Source organism: Myripristis murdjan, chromosome 4, assembly GCF_902150065.1.
Source record: "Myripristis murdjan chromosome 4, fMyrMur1.1, whole genome shotgun sequence".
Classification (NCBI taxonomy): Eukaryota; Metazoa; Chordata; class Actinopteri; order Holocentriformes; family Holocentridae; genus Myripristis; species Myripristis murdjan.
The window spans coordinates 31,488,208-31,509,242 of record NC_043983.1 but is presented as its reverse complement, the minus strand read 5'-3'; the positions used below and the strand labels follow the sequence as shown (position 1 = coordinate 31,509,242).

Here is a 21,035-nt window from a genome sequence, read left to right as displayed (position 1 = left end):
CCGTTAGAGGCAGACCTGGGGGCAGAAATCATCTCATTGGTTCAAGCTGAACCTCAGTGGGTGGAGCCAAAGACAGTTTTCAAGGGTGCAAGTTTGCAAACTGGGAATCTTAAATGGAAAAGAAGAACGCTGAATGTTTAAATGACAAAGAGGAAATTCTTTTTTCATTCATTCAAGTTCATGGCATTGATAATTGTGCAAGGTCAGCAGGCTGGCCAACTAGCTATTCCAAGTGTGAATTTTGAAGACTAGCTACGTTAACTGCCTAACTCAGCATAGCTGAACCGAATTCATTCAGTTAGCTGGAAAAAGACTTAGCAAGACAAAGCTATGGTTCTCTGTCTTCACTGAGGTTTAACTAAACCAGATTATTTGTGTGTATGCAGCTTTACATCACAACATCATCTGCATGATAAATAGCCAGCTAATACTGTGTCATTTGCATTGTACCTCTCTATATAAAAAATAAAACCATGCATATATACAGATTTATGCATACAGGCATGTTTTCCTCTCCCTCTCCTTCTCACAGCATATCTGAAGCAATGTGACATTGAAAGGAGAATAATATGCTCCTTTAACAAGATGCAGGATGAAAGGCCTAATGGGTCATTCAGGGCTCTGCTGTACTTTACTGTACACACACATTCACAGCCCCGTAGGGATCTATGCACAAGCACATACTCAAATGCATATATTCATACAGCAAGACACACACACACACACACATACGGCACTTTCTTACTGTATGCTCAGGGACACCTTGCACTGATTACACTGATTACTTAAATTCAAATCCTCGTGTTTTGATTTTACTGTGTGTCTTGCTCGTGTTCTTTTTAATTCTGTCTCCGTCTTTGGCACTGTGCACGCACTGATGTGACGTTTTCACACTGCAGTTCCCAGAGATCACCTGTCAATCAAACAGCATCACAACATCAAATGTCAGAGCTTTCACGAACTAGCTTTGGGTTGAAGGACTGTTTTGTCACAGCAACCAGAGAGAAAGAGAGCAGCAAAACAGCAAAAGAGACATTTATTTATAGCTTATAAAATCTTATTAACCAACATGTTAATATAAACCCCACCCTGTATTTAGCTTAAACCCAGGTTGTAATCCTAAATTAGCCGATCCAAGAAGTGAGGGCCGTCCAAAAACGAGCTCACAGCGCGATGATGTCCTCACTCCAAAGGTCTACTCAAACTCAAACGGGCTCTTAAGGATAGCAAAACAAGACCATGCACATGCACACACTCACAAAGACACGCAAACACACACACACACACATACACACACACACACACGCACAGGGTACCGTACGTTACATTTGACAGAGCAGTCGCTGGCTATTCTGTCTGCCAGCTCTCTTGCCTTGCTGCCTGCCTGTGTGCTCTGGGGGGGCTGATGGCTGGATATCTGAGGGAAATACAGACGAGGTGCCAGTAAAGATGTGAAGCAGGGACTCAAACTGTGTCTGACAGAGGTCCCCTGCCTACAGCACAGCACTACGGCATGACAGCCCACTTTTCTAGCTCCGCTCCCTCCCTCCCTCCCTCCCCGCCTGCCTGCTCGCCCTCCCACTCTCGTTTAATACATTATAAAAATTCACTGCTTTCTCTCATCGGCGCCACATAACCCATTTATCACTTTTGACATTGGCACAAATGACTTTGGTTAAAGAGTCGGGAAGGAACATGTGGCCCGTTTGTGTATTCAATCTGTGGGCAAACGCACCGCGAGCCGAGAGAGAGATTTGTCATGGAGTAATTCTCCTTCATGATGAATTGGTTTACAGATAGGGCTGCTTATATAGGTGAGAGGTGACTCTAACTTAAGCTTTCAGAGTCAATGTAAATATTTAAGGGACAATGTGTTCAATTTTCACTAGATAAATGCATTGTGTAAGCAGCCATTGGCCCCACGGTATAATTCTGCAGCCGTTCTGAGAGCGTTTTTTTTTTTACTGGCAGATTGAATTATTTTCTCTCTGCTGCACTTGAAATAGCAAAAGTGAGACTCTGTGTAAATATCAAAGGTAGAATGTGTCCCATTTTCACTAAATGTATCAGAGGCAAATGAACTGTGACAGCAACCAACAGTGCAGCGTTGTCCTAAGCATTTTGAGCTGTTGGCTCTCAGCAGATTTCATGAGCTCCCCTGTAAACTGCATTAAAACAATGACTCTGACACCCGCCACCGACGAACTCTCAGAGGTTTTAGCCCAGAACTCCTCAGGTTGTCCGCCCACTTCAGCACCAGATGTGATCCTGCATTTAGCCACACCTGCTGTGCCATACCACAGGCACGGAATCTGAAGATTGAATCTACATGGTTCTCACCGTCAGCCTTACTTACTTACTTACAGCCTTACTTACTTACTTACTAGTGATAAATTACATGCTTATTCCATGTTTATGTGAGTTGAGGCTAAATGGTCTTTGAGTCAAAAAACTCTAAATTTTGCCAAGTGCAACTAAGATAGATAGATAGATAAGAAATGTTAGGTTTCAGACATCAGGTTTTCAGTGTCAGCCCCCAAAAATAAAAGAGCAAGGGCTTATTTGTAGACTTGTGACTATTGTAAGGCCTGTAAGTATTGCTAAACAGGGAGAAATTCATCATAAACTCCCATGAAGCTCCAGAGTGGCTGCAGCTGCTCTCTATGTGCCTCGTGTTTGGAGAATTTACCTTTTTTTTTTTTTTTTTTTAAGTATTAATGTCCTTTAGGGTTGAATTTTCCTTCAATTCCAACCTGCTTAAATGGACGCCACATTAGCAGGTTGACACTGCCAAAAGAAAATTTCTTCCTTATGGGATAAAGTATGTCAATTTAGGATTTGAGGCCAAATGAGAGCAGGAGTTTGATTAACCAGGAGATGCTGTTTCTAACATTAGTCACATTTTAATGTATTATAAAGTAGCATTAACACTGACTGAATGGTGATGGAGCCAAAAAATAAAAAATAAAATAAAAAGTCCTAGACATAGTATCAGAGATAAATATTGGCTCACCCGTTTGAAATTATAAATTTTCTTGTGGTATAAAGAGTGCAGCAACAGCTGTTCATTATAATGACACTTTTTTCATTTAACTTTATGATAGTGAGATATGACTTGCAACAGGGCGAGATAGTTGTTGCTGCTATAAACATTTCTCAACAGCTGAGCACCACCTAATGCATTGAATTAAATCATATTTCAGTGCAAATGGCATCAACAGCTTTGAAGCACCACTTGTTGCCACGAAAAAATGAATCGCACTTTGTAATAAAGAAAATCCATTTTATCACCTATGGACCCGTACATCTAAACCATAAGTGCCACCTAATGAAAAGAGCTGATATATAATCACACAGTCTAAATTCAGATGCATCTCAGAGCCGTTCTCTGCAGAGTATTAAATGCAGAGTTGAGTAGAGAAAGCAATAAGCGAATGTGGAGAACCTGCACACAGCAATCAATAGTGGTGTAATTAAAGGGCCTAGGAGTCCTTTCTATAAAGCCATTTCACATTGTTCTGCTTCGCTCGCCTCTCCCTGCGCGGCCCCGCAATGTAATTGCCACGGAAATTTGTTACACTTTTGGCATTTGTTCGGAGTGGGAGGACGGGAGGGGGAAGAGAGAGAGAGAGATAGTTGTATGTGTCGAGAAATTAAGAGAGGAGAAAAAGAGAGAAAGCAGGACTTTCATACAGACAGGGCAAATTTACTGAAATCATATTGTGCAGTTATGTTTTTCCTTGCATTATTAGTTTACAGTGAGAGAGATTCAGCGGCACAGTCTGGCACTTTGTTTCACGCCCAGCTGTGGAGTCGCTCATTTTCAAGGAGAACATCACACGTTTGCAGCTGCTATCATCGTTATGGAAAATCAAAAGGGGATATATTAATGTGCATCTAGTTGTTTATTTCATTTTTAAGTTTATTGAATCCTTTATTGAATCTTTTTCAGCAGAGACATGAGAACACAGGGTTGTGATGATTCACCGATGTTTCTAGATGCACTGGGCTTGATGTGTGAGATGTGGCTAAATCAATTCAGATGGCCTGTATCGGCACAAAGCTGCAAGTGAATCATGGAAAAGTCACTTTGTGTATCGATACGTCTCAATATCACGTGCATAGGTTTTATTAATGGCATCAACTAACTGCTGTTGAGTCCCGTTTTCTCTCTCCTTGCACCACCTCTCTCTCTCTCTGTGAGTGGGAAAGGTCACATCAGGTCACGTGACCCCAGCTCCCCTCTCTCAAAGAAAACAAAAGCTCCCTGCCCAGTTCATGTACCTTCACATCAAAGATTTTTCCTTTTAACATCAGAAAACCAAAAAGCTGCAAAATCATTTTTTCTACTTTGGGGACAGTAAAATGGAAAAGAAAATTCATTCGCCACTTGGTTTCTGTTTTCTTCTTTCCTTTCTAGCAGTGAGTCACAAAGCTATGCGGTCCGTTTTCTACTGTGAGAGAGTGAAACAGAAAAGAAACTCTGCTGCTTCGTTGCTTAAATGCTTTTTTTCCCCTTTCGACAAGATGAACCTGAAAAAATGAAAAAAAAAAAAGATGCATTTCCAATTTAAATAAAACTGGTGGCAATCAGTGTTGCGCAAGTTATTGAAAATTTGTAATTAGTTACACTTACTGGTTACTTCTCTCAAAAGTAACCAAATTATTTCACCAGTTACTACATATGGAGTGATGAGTTACCAGGGAAAGTAACTTTTTAAACTTTTTAAATGTCTGCTTCAGTTCTTTTATTAATACACCCATAGGCTATGTTATGTTAGTGTTGCTGTGGCAATGTGGGACATAATAACTGACACATTTTATCTATCATTGTACCCGTTATCACTATGATGGAAAGTAAGTAGCGCATGTCTTCAATAACATATCTGGCAATCAGTCAGTCTAGTTCTGCCTGGCTTACAGACTGTGCAGGCGATTTCTTAGGTTTAAAATCAAGCCTTGGCTGTTTGGATGGAGCAGATCCCTCTTGCTCAGTGGAGCCATCAGAAGGAGTGTGTTGTTTTACTAGGTGCTTCAGAGGATTAGAATTACTAATCTGTCATGTGGATAAAGGTCTCACATTCGCACTTCATTTCAGTAATTGTAATTATGTTATTTCATTTGAAAATGTGATTGGTTTCCGTCTCTAGTTTCGCCAAAAGTAGTTGAATGGAACAAATCAGTCCCAGTGGGTGAGATGCACACCCCTGATTTGGCAGTATGATTGTTTTTCTGGGACGTCTCTGTCCTTCCACGAGCACACACGGAGAGCTGGAGGCCAGGAGAGCAGCAACAAAGACGACAAAAAACGTAATCACTCCTCTGGCCTTCCCACCAAATTCAATACAAATCCATCCAGTAGTTATTCTACTGATGGACAGTTTGATGAATGGACAGACAGACACCTCACTGGTGGAGGTAATAATTAATTAGCACTCAAATGATGTTTAGTCTGTTTCCAAAGAGGTGATGGACTGATGGATGCCAACCATGAAAAGTGCATGCTGATCCATGTGAAGAATGACTCTGAGAAGACTCGATGAAGGCTGGCTTGTTATTTTATTGTTCACAAACACTACCAGAGCCGCCATAACTCACTGCAGATTAACATTTAACAGCTGGAGCTTACCAGCCCACTTAGCCTATCAAAAGCTTCAGCGTAGTTTGGGAAGGAGCCTATACATCAACCTCCTCCCCTTTATCACTCACACACTGAACACTCACCTAAAGTGGCATGTACTGCAGCGGAAAGGTTAGCAAAGTGTACCTGTCACAAGAAGCTTTCTGCTTCCCTCGCTCAAAAACTCACAATAGCTTCCAGGCGTGTGATTGTCTGTAATGGCATGAATATGAAAGAAAAAGAGACGAGAAAAAGGTGTGTGTGTTTTGTTTATGTGTCTGTGTGTGTGTGTGTGTGTGCACTCAGTCAACCTCCCCTGGGTAAATACAAGCTAGTGACACCTAACATGATGGGCCGGCTCAGTGGCTGTTTGGAGCATTAGGCAGACCGTTCAGATACACTCTGAGAGCCAGAGCCATGATGCCTGACAGGCATGAGTGTGTTCAATGAATTAGTCACTCTATAAGGGCTGCAGAGATGAGAAGTGGGCATGCACACGCGCAAACACACACACACACGCACACACACACACACAGAAAGATAGATGTATGGTCATAGATACAGGAGTAAACAGCAGGTATTTACTCAGACTAGCACAGAGACAAGTCAGAGAGACAGAAAGAGGGCAGCAACACAGAGAGAGACAGATAGAGAGAGGAAGGCAGATGAGCGGTGATCACACAGTCGGCTACAGAGACACAAATCACTGCAATAATTTATAAACCCTCAGATTGTGCGAGCATGACAGGCGGAGAGCAGGCAAAAAATGCTCTATCACTGTAGATATGCAGTTCTGCAGGGATACTGGTGCAAAAGGAAACGGTCACTACTGTTGCAGTCAATGGACATTTATAGAAAATCCCAATATAGAAGAGTAAACCTACAGCGACTATATAACAAAGATTACTTTTTTTTTTTTTTAAATCCTGTGTGCATTAGTCATCCTTGCTATTGGTCAAAAACATTGACAGTCTGTCCAGCAGCTGCATAACATTAACAAAACAATGTTAGTGCCAGCCACATCCAACAATGAATTTAGACAAATACATATATCAAATGTGACCTCGTTCACAATTTAACATTTACCCAGTAATGCTGACATGTGGCTGAGTAATAACCTGTTGCGCTGAGTTGCTGCGCTGTGCGGCAACATGATGCCCTTTCTTTCTTTTAGCATTCCATTTTTGTTTGCTGGAATGTTTTGTGCAACTTGAGTTGTCTTGTCATTCAGGGATTCAGAGCGTCAGAAACAGCTTTTCCCTCGGGCGGTGGACTGCCTTCTCAAACTCAAACTCTAGCTCTCAGTAGTGAAACATGAGCAAAATACCTTCACTGTTTTTTTTTTTACTCTCCTGTTTTTATTAGGATTTATTTTAATATACTATTTATTAGGATGACTATTTTCAAGTAATCTATTTCTATTTTTTATTTTCTAGCACACTTAGCACTTTCTAGGATCACACACAAGCTGCTATGTGGATTGATTTTCGTGCCAAACGAGATTTCGTTGTATTGTTTACCAGTGCAGTGTCAATAAAGTATCTTGTATCTTGTGTCCTGTAGAGGCTCAGAGCCACACTGACCGCTTCAGCTGGAGGGTCGGTTTGTCAGAGCGTCCCAGGGTTTCCTGTAATGGTTGACGTTGTGGGTTGCGGTGATATGGATAGAGCTGCAACTTTCAATAACAAGTGCATATCAGTTATGTTCACTATATTAGGTTGACAAGACATGAATTTTTAAATGTCAAAATAGGCCAGAACTACAGCTCACTAGCAGCTAGTGGGATGACTCATGTTTCTGTTTTGTGTCTTAACGCTGTGGCTGACTTTTCTCGTCACCAAATTTCAAAAGAACATCAGAGTAAATTTAGGAATACAGCAATATATTACAAAGTACTCCGTTTCTGCACTCACTTCAAGTATGGGTAATGATAGTAATGTTAAAGTCAATTGAACTGTTTCCATTTCCCCACAGGTAGCTAGCAACCTAACATCAAGCAGCAGAAGCACCACAGCAGCTCGTAGAGACTCCAGTATCATGTCGCAGTCCTCTGTTCAGAAACTAACACGTGTATCAGCCATTCAGAAATGAATCTTGGTGACTGCAGCTTTGATCCTGACATCTAATGCAGTGCTATATGAATGCACTGTGAATAGTAGAGAAGCTGTCACTGATTATAATGCAATCATTCCCTTTGCTTCCCGCGGCTGACGAGGACACTGCGGTATCAGACTGAGGTTACATGAGGGTCTTTTAGGGGGATCTTTGTATTCACAGCAACTGTACATCACTGTAAATACACAGACGGGTCCCGCCCCGTCAGCTCGTTAAGGTCTGGCGATCCCCACAGAGGGCTCCTAAGCAATTAACCAATGGCCAGCCAATGCAGCCAGCCTTAATTGAATGGGAATTAAAGGAGAAAAATAGAGAGTGAAAGAATTAAAAGGAAAGGGAGTTTTAAAAAAAAAGAAAGGAGGCACACAGATGGAAACAAATGATAGTGAGATCCCAAGAGTGGTCAGAGGTGCAGCCAATCGATGGGAGACAGATTACATCTCTGTCTGTCTCTCTGTCTGTCTGCCTGTCTGTCTCTCTCTCTCTCTCTCTCTCTCTCCCAGTCTCTCTGTGCTCTTTCTGCTCTCTTTCGTTTGATGCAGTGGAAACACTTCAAAAAGATTTCTTCTACCTTGCAACGGCTGCACTGAAGGGTTGGACTGCACATGTGTCAGTCGCCAATGGACACACACACACACACACACACACACACACACACATAAGGACAGTTCTTCTGCCAGAGGTGTTTTCTTTGTTGGTCTGGAAGAACACACATAATAAAATGCAACAACAGCAACAACAAAACTCTATGGAAACGCAGCCTGGTGAAATTTATGTCACATGACAGCAGAGACACAAATTTAAACCATTAAATGACATCAGAAGACACTACAAAAATCAATAGGCGACCAATAAGTATCAATTATAGACATTAAAAAAAAAAAAAAAACAAGACACTAAAAACCAATAGCAATGACATTTTCTGAAATAGGGTAGGATAGACCCTGCCCCCACACCCTATCCCTCCTTCACGACCACCACCATCACCACACACACACACACACACACTCACACCCCTGTCTTGAGGGATCGATAACACCCATGTCTTTGGACGCTGTTTTTTTGGAGCATCATTGATTGTCAGAGTGGCTTGCTCAGGCAGCATGGATGCTTGACACGGATGGCCTCTGTTTGTGTGTGTGTGTGTGTGTGTGTGTGTGTGTGTGTGTACAACATGGGAAAGTGGATATTGGGAATAATGGAGATGGATAGATGTGGAGAGGCGTAAATGTAATGGAAGCCATGCAGTTAACAAGAGATGACAACTCCCTTGCAGCCCCTTAAAATGTGTTGGGGCGAGCGGGTGTGGGGGGGTGGGGAGGTGGGGGGTGGTTGAGGTGGGGGATTAAGTGAATGAATGAAGAAGAGAGAGTAATAAGTGAGCGTGGGAGCAGAGGGTGGCAGTGTAGGAGCATCCTGGGTGACGATGCAGAGATAAGAGGGGATTTACACTCTCAATAGCAGGAATTACCTCCTAATACTATATCCATCTCCATCATTCGCCCTCTTTCTCTCTCTCATACACACACACACACACACACACAGTTGCACACACAGTTCCACACCTCTTGATGTCCTGTCCTGTATGCATTTTCAATTTACGCCGTAATCCTACATAATGAGAAGTTACAGTCCAGTGTCGACCTAACGTCAGGCCAAAACCTCTAAAATCTCACCAAACCATGAAGATTAGCCTGAGAATTTACATGGACTTACAGTGGAGGCCCACAGCTGTGACATCGGATTTACACAGATTTACAATGGACACAGGTGTTAGACATGTGTATAGCTACAACACCAGCTTTACATTGACGTACAATGGAGACCCAGGATGTATGCACTGCAAAAAAAAACAAAAAAACAAAAAAAAAACAACAACTCCATTTTAACAAGCAATTTAGTCTCATTCACTCCTCACTCTTAAATTTTTGTTTTTGTTAAACCAAGTGGGAAAAAAAAATCTGAGATAATCCCACTTGTTTCCAATGTAGCTTCATTTGTTTCAGGATTTTTTTTTTTCTTGGAACATAAGGATAAGGCAGATCAGACCACTAAAATGAAGAAAATGACACTTAATTAAAAGAAAATCCTGAAAACAAGTTAATTTGCACTGAAAACAAGTGGCTTGATCTCTTCCCACTGGCTGATTTTTTTTTTTTTTTTAATCTTGTTTGAAGAAAAATAAGATTTTAACAATGAAGAACACACTGAATGACCTTTTAAAGTCAGGTCCAGCACTCATTTGAATTTGTTTATAATTGAACTGCGAGCATTGTCTCATGTTTAAAAAAAGAAAGAACTAAATTGGATCACATTCATTTAAGACTAACATAACCTAGCCTAATCTAACCTTTAGAAATACCTGTGTGTTGTCTCATGGCTTCACATTGTATTAATGCACTGTGTCAGCAATTCAAATGGGCCAGTAATTAAAATCGTCATGCAGCTGTGAATTTTCTAGATTTCAGAATGCTCAAAAACATGTTCATATGACTCTGCTGCATTTCATTAAGCTTGATTATGATTGCTTTAATTATTATAAATGTGGTCTATCAGCACCGAAATTTATGCCAGTGTATTTTTTAATTACCAGGAAGCCTGTGAATTAAAAATAAATATGATGAAACGACAAATGACTGACTGCTTGCCTGAGAGATCCTGAATGCGAATGGGATGTATGTTGATTCAGGATTTACTCAGCGGAGGAAGATGTCAAGGTGTAAAACACTAAAACACTAATGTGCAAGGAAGCCAGATAAGTTTAAAAAATGTTATGGAATATATTCTTTTTTTTTTTTTTTTTTGGAAACCAGCAACAATCAGTATGCGTCACTGAATCCTGAGCCTAATATTCAAGTTTAAATGGCAATCTGATATAACACCTAAAGATATGAACATATGTCAGGTGTGGTGCAGATGCATTTAATGCAATGTGACTGTTTGTACACACACACACACACACACACACTCACTCACTTGCAGCCATTTTATGTAAGAAGTAAATATTTCCAGGTCTAATTGCAGGCCCATAATTGTCTTAGCTGATGACTCCGAGCCCGTCCAGCCATCTCATTGGCATTTGATGAGCGACTGTAAAAAGAAAGACCACCAATAAACCACATCACGGGCCAGAGAGCAGGACATGGTGCTGCCTAAAATGGCACTAATTTGTAATCCCATAGGTTAAAAATCTCATCTAATCATTTTGATATGAGTGGAGTCTCTTAAATTAAATTCATTTGAATCAGACTCCATTCTCAGTTAACAAACACAAACCCATCGCTGACATTTCTTTGGCATCGTCCATTTGAAGAGACACTTGTCAGCTGTAGCACGAACTGTAGTCCTGGTGGACTTTGTTAGTCTTTTTCCACCACGGGGACCTTTACCCCCGTTCCCACCAGAGGAACCAGACCCTTTTTTCAGTGTCTGGGCTCAAAAGCAGTCCCTGCAACCGAGGAAGTACCCTCCTGACTACTTAAATTATGAAACTATTATCTCTGCAGTTCTTAAAAACAGGAGCAATAAATCACAAGCGCAAATGAGGACTTTTTTTGCAGTAATTGAGCCAGATACGTAATTCGAGTTTCCTCTTTTCAGCTTTTCCTCTTAGCGTTCTAAATCTCATTTTCACCCTCTTTCACCTTCTCCTCTCCAAAACCAAACTCAGTATCACAGCAGCGTAATGTAAAATAATCATGAACATATCTTCAGCATCTTCCATGTTCATTTTTTTTCTTCTGTTAGGCACACGCAGAACGACTGAACTCCTCCTCCTTATTTGGTTAAAGTTCTCTGCTCTCCGGCTGCAGAGACCAGAGAAGAGCTCATGATTCCCATTTTGCTGCAGGAACCATCCTCCTGGTACTGTTTGGTGGAAAGTGTGTGTGTGTGTGTGTGTGTGTGTGGGTTCAGAAAGACCCTGACTGAGACGTGACGGCTGTGAGCTCAAATCTTGTTCATCACCGCAGCGATGGCATTATGGGATGTCACCGAGAGATAGGCAGTAACTCATCCAGTTTTAACAACCGACTGTGTGTGTGTGTGTGTGTGCGTGTGTGTGTGTGTTTTCGGCTATATTAAACCACACCCCTCCATCTCCTGTTTCACCTCTATCTCTTTCATTTGGCCGTGTTCAGTTCCCTCCTGCCTCCTCTCTCCCTCTGCCATCCATTCATTAATCCTTTGTAATTTGGGGGCAGGGGTGTGTGTGTGTGTTCGTGTGTGTGTGTGTGATATTTTCATCAAAATACTTGTTTAAAAAGATGCAAAATTCACTGTAAATGTGAGAGAGCGGTGCCCTTGTTGGTAGGGACTCTGCTGCACTTTCCATTTTCAGTCTCCTTTTTTGTGAGCATTTTTACATGCACTATTCATTTTTATTCATAAGCATTTTATGGCCTTTCTTGGCCGTTTTTGCCCAGAGGGCCTGTTAATTTCTTGCCCTGGTTTCCTCATGTATTAGTCTCTCCCTCTGCTTTTAGAATGAGAGAAAAAGCCTCTGTGGTGAGTTCTCTCTCTCTCTCGCTCGCTCTCTCTCTCTCCCCTTTAATATATCCATCCTTCCATCCATCTATCCACCCTTTCATTTCTCCTCTCTATTGAGGGCAAGCCTCTGTGTGTCCTAAGAGTTTGTCCTTGCATCTCTCCTCTCACCTCAATTACTGTCTCTGTTTCTATTTATGCAATCAATTAATTAAGCATCTCATTTATGAGGACCTGACCAAGAGGCAAACTGAACCGCCAAGTGCATTTCGGGACAATCAAAAAAAGAAAAAAAAAAAAAAAAAAAAAAAGTTAAATTAAAGAGCATAAAAATCAAGAGCGCAGACAGCATTCAACCAGAGCAATGGAAGGGTTCCAGCAATAAAAGAAGCGTTAGAGCACAGGCCGATATATCAACTTCCTATGAAAACACATTTTATTTATTTTAGGAATCTGGCTTTACGAGACAGCGCTCTGTGAGGGGAGCCGGCACACACCGAGGGAGGGACGCTGTGCTACCGGGACACCTGCCTCTACCAGCTTTACATTAAATGTTCTCTCTGCAGGCCATCTTCCTCACCTCCTCTTTCTCTTTCAATAACTCTGTGAGGGTTTCACCTACATGGGTGATTGAGGATTGATGCTAAAATGAATGGGTCTATACTGAAGTTGCTATATTTTGCCCTTGCTATATACTATTGATATTCCATATCTGTACATTTGAACTTATCCCCCGCTTTCCCCCGAAACTATACAAGAAATTCCAGCTTTTCAGTGGTTGCTTGTGTGATTGTCGAGGTGGAAAAGCCTCTGTAATGGGGTTTAGACCATCTGAGGACACAACAGCTGTCCACTGAAACCCACGATGATACTACAGCACTGCTGTTACTACTGCAGCCTCTGGATGTCCATTATGAACAGGCAGATTTAACCACAACCCACAGGTCCCATGGGTTAACCGCAGATTCAGGCAGTTATGGGTCAGCAGTAGAGTTATTAATAATTGCTGAGGAACTGACTGAAGAGATTAAAATTATAACAAATAATAAGCTAATTTCCCCCCCTATCTTTATCCCTACAAGGTTAGGTAATGTTATGGCTTCAGGAAAATGATGGTTTAAGTTTTATTAATATTACCACCAGGAAAGGTGTTTTTTTTTTTTTTAGCAAGTTGAGCTGGTGAAGTGGCTGAATTTGGGTGTTAATTCTTAACAATTAAGAAGGTCCAGTCTAGATTATGTTTCTTGAGAAAGTGTTGTTGAGTTTGTTTGAGTATTGTTGAAAGGGTTCTTTTCTGTGTCGTGCCCTCCTGGATGGGGGCAGTCACTGCTAAGCACACCGGCAGCATTAGTAAGCACCCACAAAGGGCAGAGTCCATCACTGGTCTGGACCTGGTCTCATTAGATGTTACGGCGCAAAAGAGGATTCAAACAAAGCAGCAGAATGTTCTGCACCGTTAAAGCCACCTCTTATTTAGCGTTTTTTAATGACTGCAGAAATGTATTTAGTAAATGACTGGATGCTGCCTTGATCTCTGCAACGGCTGTGGAGGTCTTTTGTGCTGCTGTCAGGTTTTTTTTTTCAAACAAACATTTACAGCCAAATTATACATTACAGATTTGTTTTCTGTGTCTCAGTGCAGCTGCTATTTGCATATGTTGTTTGTCATTTCTATTTTGGCAACTGAATTCCCCTCATTTCGGATTAATCAATCAATATACTACTACCACTACTATCTTATAATCACCTTATTATCAATTACTATTATCTTACATTGGTATTATCATCATCATCATCATTATAGATAATCAAGTGGAATCAAAACGTCAGTCAAATAAGGGTCAGATTGTATCATATTCACAATATCCAGATGACACTGACTTGCTGATGGTTTGATATGCGCGTTAGATGTTTAATAAAAGGCAAATATCAGCCTAATAGTAAATCTGCAAGCTTGTATATCGATCCCTCCCCCTCCCTCTCTTTAACATCTTCCCTCCTTGTGGAAGAGGAGCTCTGACCCCCGAGGTCTCTAATAGCTTGTCTCGCTGAACTCGTATGAACTCAGCGTGTCGCTGCGTACTGTGATTGATATGCTCACAGCGGCAGAGAGTGTTGCAGCCTCCCTTTCAGATGGAGCACCATAATGAAAAAAACAACAACCCAGACTCATGCTGCTGTAGCGAAACGCTGAATCTGCAATGTAGACCATGTTTCATATCACTTTGTGTCAACACTGTGTTTCACATATTATTTTTACTGCCTTTTCAATGCTTTTCGACATCACGCCCAGCGATGCAGTACCGACATTTACAGAATCGGTGATCGATGTGAACTCGAACTCGATGAATCAATGAGTAAATGTGACGAAATGTCTTTGCCAATTTTAAGTTATATGAATCAAGAGGTTCTTTGCTGTAATTACAGACACAGTACAGACACAGCGGATACACTCCGGTGTTACTGTACAGTGGCATGACTGGAGAGGTCTCCTACAAGGGTGGTAAGCGGATTACAGCGGGACAGCTGCAGGATGGATGACTTCCACCGGGACGGTCACTTCAGGCCAGGAAACACAGAAAAAAAACTAAACAAGACAAAAAAATCTTTGTAGCAGAATGGAGGTTACATGTTCAATATGGGACCACTTATCAATAACTGTCAATAAATCAATAGCAGGCGGATTATTGATAAGTAAAACATATTGTTTTGTTATTATCATGTTGCATGGATATTAAATCTGAAAGGCAATTGGTTTGTAAAATGTTCCCGTCTTTACTCTTTGATTCCACCAATGCTGGTTTTGTTGCTCTCCACAGCTTCACAGCCCGCCACGCCATTTGATTGATTTCTTGTTTATTTCCACTTCCAAGATGAACCCGTGGTCGCCCATAGTGTCAAAAATCCTCTGACCAGTTAAATGCTGGTCTGGTGCCAGCGGTTATGACGTGCAGTGATGTGATTTTATTTTGAAAATAGGCTGGATGCTTTATACCGTTCCTGTGTCTGACTTCCTGCCCGACTCGATCTGCTCTGTGCTGCTTGACGCGGCTTACATCAAAAATAGAATATGTGCATATTTTTAACAGAACAGAGAGGAGAGCTGCTTCTGGGACACTTCTGAAATGTGCTGCAGTGCGTCTGTTGGAAGAGTATGTATCGATAATAAAAAAATATTGCAAAGACAAGTATCACAAATACAACAAAAGCACTAAAAGTATTATGTAAGTTTTTCCATTTACAATATTTTGATTTCCTTTGCAAATTGTTTTTGTGAGTGTGTGTGTCTGATGCTGATAATATCTGACTTTTGTTTTCAGTAACCTGCTTTTTCGCAATTTTTATTGGTTTACAATACTAAATATTTTTTTATTTGCAATTCTATGTGGCCTCTATTGCCTCTATTGCCTCTATTGTCTGTGTAATTGTTTCATATATTTTACTGAAGTTACCTATGTTATAGAAGCAAACTATTATTAAACTATTTGCCTATTAATAAGTCAGTATTAACCAAGACATTCAAAATCACCTTTTCCGTTATGACTTATGATTATGCGATTTGAGCATAATCATAATTGAGCTGTGTGTTTACCTGCGCTGGGAGGCATGGCCAGAGGAGCGCAGGAGTCGGCCGGGCCCGTGGACGGAGAGGACAGTAACCTCTTGGCCAGGAAGGCAGAGACGGGCTGGACCAAGAGGGACGTCAGACTGCCAGCAGCCTCTCTGGACGCGCCGACTGGAGGAGGACGAGAAGAGAGGAGGAGGGAGATTAGATAGGGAAAAAAAATAAAAATAACATATTTTGCATTGTTACCTGTCATTTCATTTTGTTGATTTGAACTGAAAAGCAGCAAAGTGAAATACATGAGAGAGGTTTGGAGTCACAACAAAGTATTTGAACTTGCTGGCACAAGTCCAGACGCTGTTACAAACAGACCGCTTTGACTGAATTTTGCAAACAAAGGCAAAACAATAATTCATCCTAGAAAAAAAATTGACAGCACTGATTTATTATTTTATTTCATTTTAATTTATTTTACTATCAGCGGCAACAAGAGGGTCCAAACTGTTTTTGGCCACAATCGATATGTCTAATATACCACTATTTTACCACTATTTACCAATATTTCATAAAAACATTGATAAGATTAGGGGAGAAAACTTGCTATTAAAAAAATAAAAATGGCAACAGAAACATTCAAAGAGGATGTTTCTTCCACTATTTGGCAGAAACAGGTGCCAAGGCGTCGTTCTGGCTGTCAAAGAAACAGGCAGCCAGAGTTACCTCTAAAGGACAAAGTGTTGAGCGCTTTCCTCGACAAAATACATGATTTTTTTTTTTTTTTTACCTTAATTTTAAAGTCTGAACCAGAAGCATTTTTCAACTGCGATAATTTATAGCCTTAGAGGATTTGGCAACATTTTTGTCATCCCCTGCAAGCTGAAATCATGATTGTTTTCAAAACTGTGTGATTGCCCAAGATTTTATATGATTTCCATGGTTGATACACAACAATATGTGACGCAGAAGGGGAGAAATTTTAGCTTAAAAAAAAAACAACAACAACAACAACAACCCAAAATAAATAAATAAACCTGTCCTGCTTGTATTGTATTTATCAATAGGAGGTTGACATAAACTGTTTTTTCTGAGTGTGCAGCTTGTATTTATGGTAAATCTGATATGACATAAAGGCAAAAACACCCTCTCTCTCCCATTTTTTTCTTCTATTTTCCACAGAATAGTATTTGTCAAAGCAGACATGACATGAAATGGCAATAAAAACACAATGGAGCCTGGCAGACGATAAGGATTAAGTTGTTTGTGTGTGTGCTGCTGATTTGGTCTCTCGGTAATCACCACGGGCAGAAGGGCCTGATCAGCTTCACTGCACTGTTATCTCCATGTTGTTAGTTAGCTACCAGCAGTATTTATGACCCACACAGGTTCCATTCATCCAGGATGAAAGTGTGTTTCTGTCTCTGTTATTCCCTTTTTTTTTTTGTCTTGTACGTCTCTTTCCAGCTGTCTCTTCCTTCTCTCAAATCTCATTCCTCTCTGAGTGAATCTGATGGAGTGAAGGCGAAAAGACAAAAAGTTTTTTGTCATATGTGGGGCTGTTCTGCCAATAGGGGGCTTAGCTCCCAGTGATTGAGATGGCTGCGCCGTCTGATTGGCCCCCATTAGGGGGAGAGAGCTTTCCTCCTAATCCTCACTTCAGGTTCACCCAGGTTCACTTCACAGCATTTCAGAACCACTCTGCTGTGCAGCCACACATTTACACACATAAATACACGCTCACACACACACACTAAACACAAGGTCTGGACAAAATAAGGGAACGTCTCTGACTATGACGACCATAAATGCGTATGTAATGAAGAACAATTACTTTTAAAAGCTAAAACAGGGTTAGGGCTTGGATGCAAGTGATTTCTAAATGGCAGACCTATCAGACACATCAGCTTAGTGAGGCTCACAACGTGCAGCGTTATCTTCAAACTGTCATCCAGCCGTTAGTTCAGTTCTCTTGTCATTTCTGAGTCTCTGTTTGACAGCTATCCTGTTAAGCGTCTGTCCCTGTCAGCGAGCTTTGACTTGCCAGCACTCTTCCTCTTCGCCAGTACAGTTTGTCTGTTTTTGGCATAATTGTCACTCTCTCTCTCTCTGTGTGTCTTTCTCACTCTCTCTCTCTCTTTCTCCCTCTGAAACACACACACCTACACAGCCCATTGTAGTTATCAGATTCTTGCTCACATATGCACACAGATTCATGTATGGCCAGTGATGTGCGGTCAGATATAAAGGTGCATATGCTGTGAGCTCCTGGTGGTGACTGTCATAAGACAAAGAGATGGAGAGAAATCCAATACGCTAATTTATTGCTTAGTTCCTCTTTAAACATGCAGTATACAATTTGATCTGAGCACTAGATGGCACCGAGAGCAGTGACAAATCTGTATGTAAGTGATTTGAATGTGACAACTCACTGGCTGACAATCGATGGTCACCACTTATTAACATTGAATTATTGGCTGCCGAAACGACTACATGCAAGAGCCAATCCATTCCCAATCCCAAGGCATCAAATGCCGCAGCCTGGTCATGCCCTTCTGCGTCTGACACTGACGTCAAAGGCTCCCTTTGGCGTCAGTAAGAGACACGGGGACGGTGACGTAGAGTAAAGAGTGAGAAAGTCCGCGAGGGGGGGATACACCACAGGACCTTCACACATGAAACGTTTCCAGCAACACCTTTTGCGTGTGACCGAGACTGTGTCCGGTTTCTGTTCAGTTGTTGACTAATTCTAAAGAAAGAATACTGTTACTGTTCCTGTTTTGTTGTTTTATTATCATTTGTGTACGGCACTTTGTTTCAGCTGTGGTTGTTTTAAAGTGCGATATAAATAAAGCTGAGTTGAGTTGAGTAAACCCAACCTTTCCCTATCCTTAACCCAGTGGTTGTGCTGCCTACACTTAACCACGTGACACGGACATGTGATGAAAAAAAAAAAAATCAGACTCAAAAGGGTGTGACCGAGCTACTGGAAAACCTGGGAATGAGAATGTGTCGGCAAGAGCAACAACAATGGAGAAAAATCATCCATATTTAAAAAGAGACCAATTTTCTGCCCTTCCACGGCTCCCGCTGATTAGGTTTTGAGACCAAATCTTCCTCTGTTTTATTCAAATGGAGCATAATTATTAGAGGATTAAGTGGAGAGGGAGCTGAATGGCCTGTGAGAGATCTTCGCTGAGAGTAAGAGTCAATGGTATCCTCATCGACAGATAATGAGTTCAGGCCAAATAGGAGCACTTAAGAAGATTAAGTTCATCTTATGTGCGCACACACACACACAGACACACACACACACATGCATAGATGTGCACAGTAGATGGGTTCAGCCATGTACAAACACACAACCGCCCATCCCCCCTCCCACACACACACACACACACACATGCTGTGCTGTGTGCCGCCTGATTATTCTGACCAATTACAGTTCCAAGCATCACAATGTGAATATTAACAGGATGAGGCAAATTTTGGTCTATTTGGAGCCATTAACCACCAATATGTTGTAACTGAGTCAGGAGTGACTGGTGGGCCTTGGAGGATGAGACTCATTAGAGATCATTACATATGATAATGTAATTTTTGTCTCTGCAAAACATTTGCCAAGCAGAACAAAGCGGGCTTTAACCTCCAGGCTCAGTGACAGATAAATAACACGGTGTGAATAACGCTGGAAATGCAACCTAGCTGGAATGAAAGACAACTGGAACATTCTGCTCAGTCCGAAGAGTGTGCACTACACTTACATTTTATTCATGTTGGAGTGAGAGAGCACTTTTTTTTCTGGAAAATTATTTACATATATTAAGAATAAGTCATTAAAATGTAATCATGCTCTTAGTTCATTTTGAGCAAAAAAAAAAAAGATCATTAATGGCTTGGAAATGTTCCAAATTTGGCCTCTGCAACCCACACACACACACACACACACAACTGTACATGACTATCCACAAGCTGGTACTTTAAGACATTCAGTATTCTTAGTAAATGTTTTCCCTCGCCTCTTTCTGATTGCTTATTCATGTCTTCTAAAGTTCTGTAATTGTGTTTGCTCGTTGCTGATTATTCTGGCGTGTTGATATAATCACACCTCCCCATGTGGCTGTTCAGTCATCGCCACAATTCACCTGATCTACTTCTTCCCCATTTCATGTTTGGTTAATAAATATCCCAAAAAAAAAGAGAAAAAAAAAAAGAAAAAAAATGCATGTTGATGAGTCCTGATGTAAGAAATGAATGCACAAGGTGGAGGCTAACGCCACGGTGCCTGGCTGTGCATTATCGTGTTTATAGACACACAGCCACTTGTCAACAATGCAACAAATAGGAGGGGTTTATTAATTCAGGAATCAAAATGCTTTATCTTTCCATTTCTGGCATAATGTCTACTAACTTCAACCTTCCATATCTGTCTGTTAAATTTACTACACGGACAGTGACTTGAAAGTTTTGTCCATGTGTTTGCATTGTTTATTTGCTTTGGGATTTATCCACATTAGCTTGTATCTTTGCTATGAGCAACCAGCAACCAAGCAACCAGAAATACAAAGATAAAGGACACATATGGTGGATAAATCAGTGGATTAAACCTCTGACAGGGACTATGTTTGATGTGTCCTGATATAAATGGACACCCTCCAGCCAATCAGATTCAAATACTGACAGCGGTGTAAACCCTCTCCTGTATTCACTGTGCAGGGCTTCAGCCTAGTTCAGGATGCAGATATTCAGATGACGCCTATTGATACTGTCTGATATCTGGTGCCCTGCTGTTTAATTCTCAAATGACTTTACTCCTAAAATATTTATTGATATGAGACACTATCAATAGCTGCTCATGCTACATTAGTCACAGAAAAAAGGGAGATGCAATCTCAGACATTACCAGCACTGTGGTACCTCGCTCATCCCTACCATTAACCCTCATCAGCCAATAGCATCTTGTATAACCCGTTTACTTAAGCACATTACTCCCTCTGTGGTGCTCCTGCAGCTGATCCATACCCTGTCCGAGTTTGTGACTAATCAATACTCCACCCTCTGCTGTGAGGACAAGTTCAGCAAACCTTGAAAAATCTCTCTTGTGGTTCCTTTGAACCAAACATCCAGTCGATAGCTTTCTCTGCCTGGTCTAGAGAGAGTGTCACCACAGCATCCCAGCTCCTGAAGATGATTAATAATCCATAAATGACAAGGAAGACAAGAGGAGGAGGAGGAGGAGGAGGAGAGAGAAAGAGA

The 21,035-nt window shown here is 41.2% G+C and overlaps 1 protein-coding gene across 1 annotated transcript in view; it reads right to left on the bottom strand.

Annotated features, from left to right (window-relative positions):
* Positions 1-21,035, bottom strand: part of naaladl2 (N-acetylated alpha-linked acidic dipeptidase like 2) — a 331,707-nt gene that overhangs the window by 183,905 nt on the left and 126,767 nt on the right. Inside the window, exon 7 of the mRNA XM_030048811.1 lies at positions 15,813-15,956. Within this exon, the coding sequence (XP_029904671.1) occupies positions 15,813-15,956 (144 nt within the window). The remainder of the gene's footprint in view (positions 1-15,812; positions 15,957-21,035) is intronic.